A 9,737-nucleotide genomic window follows, 5' to 3' on the forward strand; every position below is an offset into this window, starting at 1 on the left:
GAGCAATAAAACATCACTGAAGGTCCCTGAGACAATGTGGATACAAAGGGAATCGGGATGATCCAGAAAAATCCTCATCCTCAGCTTTCTGGCTCCTACTGCTCTGACTGCATTTCAGTGCACCAAACTGGTTCCTCCACATCCCACAGGCAAATTTAGGTCAAAGGGCTGTTCCACTGAGGAAGGATCAAAATTCCATGTTGTTCTCTCTCTAAGAGCTCCTGTGCTGTCAGAGGGGACACTCATGTTGTGACTGTTTCACAGCCAGACAGCAAGAGAAGGGACTGAAGTGCATCCAAAACTTGCAGTGTTAGGCAAGAGTCTTGTGACTGCCAACTTCAAAACTGGTATGTAACTTTATTTTTCTCTCTTTCCTTCCATCCCCGGAAACTCCAGAGGAAGGAGAGTGGTCTAATCAGAGACATCAGTATTCCAGAGCAGGCTGCCTGGCCCCATATTTCTGGACACCTCCCTGTGCCAGGTCTGAGGGCCACTGCAAACCTTCATTTGACAATACTGAGAACTTCTGAGGTGCCAACCACAACAGAAACGGCTTCACTTCCTCTTCTTTGTTTCACACAACTGGGGTTTGCATGGCTTGTCTTGGGCTCTGATTATGGGAAATGAGGCACAAAGTACCAGAACACATCAGTGCCCTCTGCAGAAGCCTCTGTAGTTCCCACTGGCACCAACTGGCCACCCCATACCACACCACACCACATTGGGCTCAGCAATAAAACCTTCCCAACAAAGGTGGACACAGAGACCATCAACTTACATTTGCTTCTGTTTCTTAGATAACAACACTGCCATCAAGAGATGAACTAGGAGAAGACTTCTCAGTACAAGTGTGTGCATGACCGGAAAAGGAGAGAACTTCCTCCTGAAGGTTTGAGAGATGAAGCTCTGAGTTGTCCCAGCCCAGAGTGTCATTGTAAGAACAGCAGAGGGAGGAGAGAGGCACAAGGGGCACCAAGAATGGCAGAAAATATAATTTATGCTGACTTGAATTTGCCTGAATCAGCCACACCCAGAGTGCAGCAGGTCTCTGATGTCCCAGGTAGGTCACTTGGTGTGCTCTGAGCTTTCTTTGCATCCTTCAGTCTCTCTCCCACATATTCTGAAAGAGTGCCTTGGAGCACCAAAGCCCCAAAGAGCACCAGGGAAATGAGAGGATCAGTGCTGGGAGAAATGGGCAGGTGGGGTGGGCATAGACATATCATTTAACTTGGTTATTTCTATTTGAAGTTCTTCTACAGTTCTAATAAGATTTTCATGTTTTCCCGCCTATGCCTTTTGAGGAAACCCTTACCAACTGTTTTCTTGTCTGTCTTCACTGAATTTGTGACCAATATTTCCCAGATACCATCTCTACCTTACAGAAAAGAGCTCAAAACACAGGTTTCTGTCTTTGTTTCTTTTTCCTCTAGTATGCTGTTTTTAACTTGATAGTCCATCAGATGCAATGTTCTCAAAATACTGACATTAATTCCATAAGCCAGCAGAATGTATTTAAATCCAGAAAACCTCAATTCTGTGTGCTGAGAGAACCAAAGGATTCCTTCTGTCAGGAAGACTTTGAGTGTTTCACAAATGTGAAGCATCTTATCTGTTATTTTCTATCCACTTTGAATGGTCCCTCTCCTTTTCTCCTTCTCAGCATCTTTTCTTTCCTGCTCTCTATTTATTATCTACAGATGTCAGTATATTTTTCACCATGTTATCACTAATTATGATAAGACCATCATTTATGATCATATTTAGCATGATCTGTAGTTTTCAGATTAAATATTTTAGTCATTCCCACCATTCATGGGTAGATGAACAACCTCAGACAACATTTAACATTTTTCTCCACTTTTATTTAGATTTACAATGTGTATGTCAAATTTGTTATTGTCTGCACTATTCCTGCCTACAACACATCAGTATTTCTCAGAATGTCAGTAATTTTGGTTTCATTTAAGCTGTTTCTCATCTCTCTCCATGCTCTGTTATTTTTGCCTGGGCTCAGGTTCCACATATGCAGAACTGAAATTGAAATCTCGAGACACAAATGATGCAAAAGGACACACATCAGCTGGTGAGTTTTTAGCTGCCTGAGAAACTAATATGAATTTTTAAAATGAGAAGAGAGATATAGAACTGTGTGCAAGACAGGAGGATACAATTCTCTGCTTTACACCTTCAGAGAAGGGACATTATTATTGTTGTTGTAGTTCTTCTTCTTCTTCTTCTTCTTCTTCTTCTTCTTCTTCTTCTTCTTCTTCTTCTTCTTCTTCTTCTTCTTCTTCTTCTTCTTCTTCTTCTTCTTCTCCTCCTCTTTCTTCTCCTTCTTCTTCCTATTATTATTATTACTATTATTATTATTATCATCATCATTATTATTACCATTAGTATTAAGTGTTGCATTAATTGCAGCTAAACCCTTGTCAGCTTCTCTGGTACAGGACTGCAAGAACATTTTGGGCCACACTAAGGAATCCCCCAGCCCAGCTCTGTGCCTCCAACAGCTCTGAGAAGGGAACAACTGGAGAGGGATAAGCTGAGGGTGGCCATGTCTGATACCTGCCTGGAATAGTTTCATGTGAAATCCCTCCACTTTTCTCTCAGGGACTTCTGAGGCTAATGTGATCCTATTCACACCCCCTTCTCAGTCCCACATTTTCTGCACTGCAGAGCCCCAGTCTCGGCCATCCTCAGAAACTTCTCCTGTAAACTTTTTGACATTGTGGTTGTAGAAACTGCAGGGACCATTGAAGGGAGAGGCAAATTGACAATTTATCAAACCATTTGGAGCCAAAACCATCCCTGATTTTTGATGATTTTCCTTCTGAATAATTCCTAAGTTGAGAAACTGAAGGGTCATCCTCGCAGGAGATCTTCAAAACTTTACTGTGCCTGGCCCTGGCCACCCTGCTCTGGCCAGCACTGTTTGAGCAGGGCAGTTGGATGTGGTGATATGAGAATGTCATTTCAATCTAAACCATTCTGGGGCTGTGAGGTCGGTCAGGGCAGCCAAGCTCACTGACAGTTTACAGGTCTCCTCTAGAAGCTGATTTTTTTTAAATTTTGAATTCACATTAGTTCCGTTACTTTCTAGTCCCTGGGTGCAAAGAGATCCCCAAGAATGGGATCACAAAACAGCTTGAGCAATCCAGTTCTCTCCCACCTAATGTCCCTGGGAATTTGACTATATATCCAGATTTTATTTGGTCAACAATTTGCTCCTCATCACCTGTTCCCACACCATTCTTGGATTTCAGTGTCTCTTGGCAGCCCATGTTAGCTCCTGTTTCACAAGGACCCTGTCCATGTGGCACTTTCCCTCTCTTTCCACCCACACTCTCTTTGTCCTTACACAGTCTGCTCCTATGAGGATTCCTTTCCCTTTAACCTCAAACACATTCCATGTTGGAATGCTGTTCAGTTCCCAAGCAAAGGTGTCCAGAACTGCTTGGGAAGCTCCCGGACATCCAGCCTGGCCTGAGCAGGCAAACCTGGAGAGCCTCAGATTCCCAGGGTGACCATGACAAGGGCGTCTTGGAATGAAGAGGACAGGGTTTTTTTCTCCAGCTGTTCTCCAAATCTTTATTTTTCCTGTCTCTCTGTAGGTAAATGCTGTGGTTCCAGACCACGTGTTGCTGTGTTGGTTGCTGTACTGGTTGTGACAATCCTCCTACTGGTCCTGGCAGAGTGTCTGGTACACAGTTGTAAGTGTTGCTATAAATGTAATTACAGCAATTAATATGTGACTCTCACTCTCTGAGTGATGTCCAGGCCATGACATCCAAAGCCAGTGTCAGGACAGTTTGAAGGCAAAGGAGAGCAGTTTTCAGCCAACCATGTCTGCAAAAGGAAATCCATAAGAGAGAAAACTGGTTCAGAAGTTTAAAATTCCAAAAGATAAAAAAGCCAAAACCCAACTGAAGAACTGGCAATGTTCAAACACTAAAGACTTTATTATACAAATATCTTGACAAGTCAAGATTAGAAAATGCTGATTAGCATTGTGATTGATATTCATGACAGTATTTCAAAACAATGATATTGTATCATGTCATCAAGATGGGACACTAAACGTCTTTAAATAATTACGATTAAAAGCTCATTTGAAAGAGGCAGCTGAGTCACACCTTAAAGGAGTTCATTGGCACCTTACTCACATAAAAGCCTTGTGCTCAGTCTCTGCCCAGGTATCGTTGAGCTCATAACAATCTTTGAGATACTTACAAACACATATTTTTTAGGAAAAAAGTATTCTCATTTCCAAGGGGAAAAAAAAGAGCCACATGATACATCCTCTGAATGTTTTCAAGGCATAATTTTTAAATTTCAGATGTGGTTGCTTGTTCCTCTCCATCCTTTGATAGCTGAGCAAGCCTGAGAGGCTCCCACAACCAATCACACTCAAGCTCCAAAGTTTGCCATCTACTCAGAGATGCACAAGGAGAAGACATGTCCAAACCTTGGATCCATAGGACTCAAAAACAGGGTTAGGGTGGGCAATTGGCTTTCCTTCTTATGAGACAAATGGTAATGGGCAGATGTCTGGTAATGCTCTGAAAGGAGTCCTTACACTTTGATTGAGGTCTGACTTTAGATATGGTTACTTTCTGTGGATTCAGTACTGTAGCAATGACCTGAAAAACTATTCCTAGGAAACTTCAGCTTTTGATCAAACTTGAAAGTATAAATCAATTTATTTTTTTAATGCAATAGGACACATGCTTTGCCTCTGCTCCAAAAGAGCAACAGTTGTCATATTGAGTGGTTTATGCTAAGTTTTAATTTTGCATGATATTTCTATATGGTTTTGTTTTGCCAAATACACAACAATGGCTCTGCTCTCTACTTACTGTGGTTCTGTGTGTGCTGTGCAGCACAGTCACCACTGCCCTGCAAAGGGAGGGCACTTTGGGTTCAGGGAAAGAGTTTGGCTCTTTGGAAATCTGCTCTGTACTAGTAAATACTGTTTGGAGTTTTCTTCCATAGATGAGCAAAAGGTAGAATTGCCATTCAGTATTGGGTGATGGGAGTGCCAAAGAGGTCCAGGAGAGCTCTGGCAGTGGATGGCAAAATGGTCCTTCATTCCAAGCAAAGATTGTGTTCTCATTTCCAGACTATCCAACTGCAAGAAGCCAGCAGCAATCAACAGCATTGTCCCCCAGCCCTGAGGAGGCACTAGGTAGGTAACCCTCTGTCCTTTCAAAGGCACTTCCCAGCAGCCCGTGGGATTGCCTGGGAAGGGAGGCAGCACAGGGGCTGTGTCTGCATTGTGTTCAGAAGTCAAACAAACACACAAACCCTCTGCCCTCTCAGGAATCAAATCCTGATCCTGGACACTCACGGGATGAGCTCCTGAGGGCAGAGATGATTCCCTTTTGCATCTCCTTCAGCAGCAGTGTTGGGTCAGCTCTGCATTGCTGTCTCCCAGAGAAGAGCTGATGACTGTGCTGGCAGTGCAGAGCAGTTTGAGGCAGGGGAAGGGCCAGCAAGAACATCCCTCTGGTATCCCAGCCCTGCAGTGAGCAGGATGGATCAATTGCCTCCACTGCTTTGCCAGTGGCCCGGCATTGCTGGCATCTCAACTCAGGGCCATTCCCTTTGGCTGTTTAGGAACTGCTGGATCACCAAGGACAGTGTCTCCTGCAGGCCCTGTGTCCCTGAATCCCATCACCCTTTCCAGGTCCCATTCTCTGTTCCTCCTGGGCCCTGCCTGGCAATGGAGAGAAATGTTCAGTCTTTTAAAAATATAACTATTGTTGTGTTTCCATGAGGTAAGGCAGTCCTTTGAAAATGGAAAGCTGCTTTTAGGCTGCTTGTATCTCCTGAGCAAAGATTGACAAGGCTGGATAATGTTCTCTGTGGTGCTCCCTCTCTGCTTCATGCCTGGTGACTCTTGGGCTGGGATCACCTCCAGAGGCTATTGGGGCTCTCTGGTGGTCTGGTGACAATTCTAAGCAGGACCACTCATGTATTTCTCTGTCTCTAATTTACCTCTGTTCTCTAATGGGATTCTTTTGTTAGTGTGCCCATGGATTTTCCCACACCTGTTCTTCCCTTCTGCAGGCTGCCCTCCACAATGGAAAATACATGGGAAAAAATGCTACTTCTTTAATCCAAAGAAGAAAAAAAAGGACTGGAATGCATCCCGTGCAGAATGTACTACCATGGGTGCAGACCTGGTCATCATTGATAACAAGGATGAACTGGTGAGATCCAAATCCCTGGGGCTGTTCCAGGATTGCCTGAGCTGCAGGACAAAGGCCTGAGCAGTTCCCCTTCTGTGTGCTCCTGCTGCCTGTCTTTGGGGTCTCCAATGTGCTGCTAGCCATAAACACCCCCAACTCAGGGTGGGAGCAAACCCCTGCAGAGCAAGATGCATCCTAGGGGTTGGGGTCTTTTCCTTAGAAGGTTCTCACCCCTGGTAGTTCTCATGGGAAGGAGCATCCTCTCTGCCAGATTACTTGTGTTTATAGAGATTTAGCAGAAGACATGGAAGTTGAACAGATACTTACTTGTAAAAGCCATTGCTTTGGCAAAAAGATGAAAAAGCTTTCCCATCACAGACAGAACAGAAAAGTGTCTCCAGGTATCAAGGTCCTCCTTTGGAAACTACAATGTACAGTTTTAATGGTACCAGAGGTATTTATTGGTTTTATTCATAAGAAGCTGCAGGGGAAGAGATGATCTTAAACACAAAAGGAACATTTCAGGCTCTGCAACTGTGGGCAGAGGCGGCGTGGCCGGGGCTCACCTGTGCTCTCTGTGCTGGCTGTTTAGAACTCAGCTTTCTGTGCCTCTGGGGAAGAAAATGTCTATTTAATCTATTGCTGTTGTTGGCTTCCTTTCAAGGATTACCTTATGGAACAATCAGGATATAGATACTATTTCCTTGGTCTCACATACTCGGAAAGGGAGCAGAAGTGGAAGTGGATGAACAACGTGGAACACGACCCAGCACTGTAAGCTCATTGCAGCACTCACTGCCAGGCCAGGTCTGCAAACAGGAAACACCCAAACCCAGAGCAGAGTTGAGAGCACAAGTGACATTGGGGACTGGGACTGGGATTCCTTGAGATCCAGGGGCTTCAACACATCCCTGTGACAAGGAAAAGGAGCCTTCAAGTCCCCTGGGAAGACAGACAGGTGCCAGCAGGATGGCAGGAGAGGACACAAGTGTAGTTGTGGTGGGGAGGGAAGGCTCTGACTAGATGGCTTGTGTGGGGAAAGGAAGGATAGAGGAGGCAGGGACAAGGCAGGGTGATGTCAGTGCCACTGGATGGAGGTGCCCAAAGCAGGGGAAGGTGTCTGGATGGGAAAGCTTTGCCCATGTACTTTTGTGGAGATATGGGGAAGAAAAGCAAAGAATGGGAGGGAGACTCCAAGAGGGCAGTTTGTACAGCCACTGACAATAACAGAGCTTGGCAGCAGGGCCAGGGGCCTCTGTGCCTTCCACTGCATCCCATCTAGCTGTGCCAGGAGTGCAACTAAAGCTGGACTTTCCCTCTCCAGGTTTAAGATAAAGAATAGTGACTATCGTGACTATCACTGCACTGCTATTGGACATGGCGATGTAGCAACTGCACTTTGTGGTGGATCCAGAACAACTCAAAATATGTGTGAAAAACGGGCAACTATCTCAGAAAGTCGGCTAAAAAGAAGAGATCCAAACAGGAATGTTATCCCCAGCTTGCTGTAGGAAACATGGATGGGCTTGTTCTCATTCATCTGTAGCTGCCCAAACATTCAGCCAAGGGGACTCCTCCAGCCTCCCTCCAGACACCCTGCCAAGCCCAGCACATTCTCTCCCAAGGTGGGAGATTCACACCAGATGGATCCCGCTCTCCAGGAAACTGCATTTGCACCAAGTGGGGGTCTGGGACTTGCTTCTCCCACAGGTCTCTCTTTCAGGCAGCCACTGCCAGGGGACAGGAGCCCAGCCTGGGCACAGCTACAATCCCAAACACATCCTGTCTCTCACTCACACATCCCTCCCTCCCCATGTGTTCCCAGCCCTGCCTGTGCACAGGGAGCCCCTTGCCAGCTTTGCCATGCCCTACCCTGCCCTGCCCTGCAGCCACCAGGGAAGGGGAACACCTACTTGTGGTTTGGATCCTGCCCTGTCCCACAGACAGGATTGACACCATAAAGTCCAATGTGTGTGTGTATAAACCTTCCTGTGGACAGGACTGTCTGTGAAACAGCCACACGGGACACCAGACCCTGTAAGGCTGACCTGGGAATCACCACAAGAGGAATGATCCTCCAGCACAACTCTGGGCAGAAAATGCCCCCTGGGCCTGTGCAGGTCAGGGAAGGTGTCTCTCAGCTTGAGGAGATGCTGGGGAAGGGCACAGGATGCAGAGCAGCAGAGCCCAGCACTGCCTGAGACACAGTCACAACAGGAGCTCAGCTGGACAGAAAGCACAATGAACCCCACAGGTACCTGAGAAGCTGCTGAGAAGTAAGATCTTGACAACACAGTGCCCTGTCCTGTTTTTCTTGAAGAATGAGCAAAGCAGAACATCATGTCTGGAGGTGTTTCCTGTTCAGACAACCTGGAGCCAAAGCCAGGAACAGGTGGCAGCAGGAAAACAGAGCTGTGATCAGCAAACAGGGAATGTCACCAAGGCTTTTCCAATATGCTTTGCAGGCTCTAACACCCCTGGGCTTTTGGGACTCCAAGGATTGTCCCTCTTACTGTCTCCTTTGAGGCACAATTCCTAACTAAAGTGATGTCGTTCCTGACTCTCCTCCATCAGCAGGATGGAGAAAGCTCTGTGAAGTCCTTGATGAAGTGACAGTCATGGCCTGGGTTCTCTCTCAATAAAAAATAAAGGTTTTAAATTCAGTTTTAAATTCATAATGTTCTGTCCAAAGGCAGTGAAAACAGATTCATACAGGAAAAACTGTCTTTCTCATTGGAAAACACATTTTGATGTCCCTCAGACAAGCAATCCCCCTCACTGCCCCCATTCACCAAGGTCCTTCAGAAACAGATCTACTGTTCCTTCTCTCACTTTTGATCCCCAAAGTGCAAAGCAAGAACATGGTGCTGCAACAGAATAATCCGTGTCAGAAAAAGAAGCCTACACTAGTATTTCAGAGGGAATATGACATGGAGAGCTCTTTGCTTGCACTCAGGCCACAGGAGGGAGGGCCAGAGCTCCCTCTGTGGGTGCAACTGAGGGTTGCCCTTCTATTTTCATCTTCCAGCTTCTACAGGTCATCCCCTTTGCTTCATGGGTCCTCCTGAAGGCAAGGGGCAGGGAAACAGCTCTATCCTGGGAGCCACAGGACTTCTCTTGGAGCCTTCAGCAAGCAGCAGACCCAGGCAGCTCTGCATCAGAAGGAACAGAAAGGAGGAAGCTGCTTTGGGACATTTGTGAACCTACAGGAAGTCCATGAAACCCAGAAAGCCACAGGATGTGAAATGCTGCTGACATGGAACTCCCTAATAAAGGGAGAAGTTTGATTGAAGGGGAGTTTATTTCCTCTTCCTCTGTGTTTTTCTTGGTCGCAAAGTAACCTTCTCTGATTTTGGTTTTAAACAAACTTTATGTTGACAGCTTGGGACTCTTTGATTAATTTTGGCATGTGAACTGGAAGGAAAGGCTGAAACATTTCCCTCTCACTCCACCTTGCTCAGGGTCTCATCCTTATTCCAAGGACAGGGAATCCCCAAGCAATCCAAACTCAAACTCTTGGTGCCTCTGTGGCTGGTGCCCACA

General features: G+C 46.0%; 1 protein-coding gene across 1 annotated transcript; it reads left to right on the forward strand.

The window, feature by feature from the left end:
- Positions 1–259: 259 nt before the first annotated feature.
- LOC139669345 (C-type lectin domain family 5 member A-like) lies at positions 260–9,181 on the forward strand. The gene is made up of 8 exons (XM_071549798.1): positions 260–347; positions 798–1,060; positions 2,015–2,083; positions 3,615–3,713; positions 5,123–5,188; positions 6,073–6,215; positions 6,859–6,968; positions 7,519–9,181. The coding sequence occupies exons 2-8, from the start codon at positions 979–981 to the stop codon at positions 7,703–7,705; spliced, it is 756 nt and encodes a 251-aa protein (XP_071405899.1). The 5' UTR covers positions 260–347; positions 798–978; the 3' UTR covers positions 7,706–9,181.
- The last annotated feature ends 556 nt before the right edge of the window (positions 9,182–9,737 follow it).

Source organism: Pithys albifrons, chromosome 3 (assembly GCF_047495875.1).
Source record: "Pithys albifrons albifrons isolate INPA30051 chromosome 3, PitAlb_v1, whole genome shotgun sequence".
Classification (NCBI taxonomy): domain Eukaryota; kingdom Metazoa; phylum Chordata; class Aves; order Passeriformes; family Thamnophilidae; genus Pithys; species Pithys albifrons.

Coding starts and splice junctions, on each gene's coding strand:
- LOC139669345 (XM_071549798.1), top strand. CDS start 979: ATGGCAGAAAATATAATTTATGCTGACTTGAATTTGCCTGAATCAGCC. Junction 5,189..6,072: donor CAGCCCTGAGGAGGCACTAG/GTAGGTAACCCT, acceptor TCCCTTCTGCAG/GCTGCCCTCCACAATGGAAA. Junction 6,969..7,518: donor GTGGAACACGACCCAGCACT/GTAAGCTCATTG, acceptor TTCCCTCTCCAG/GTTTAAGATAAAGAATAGTG.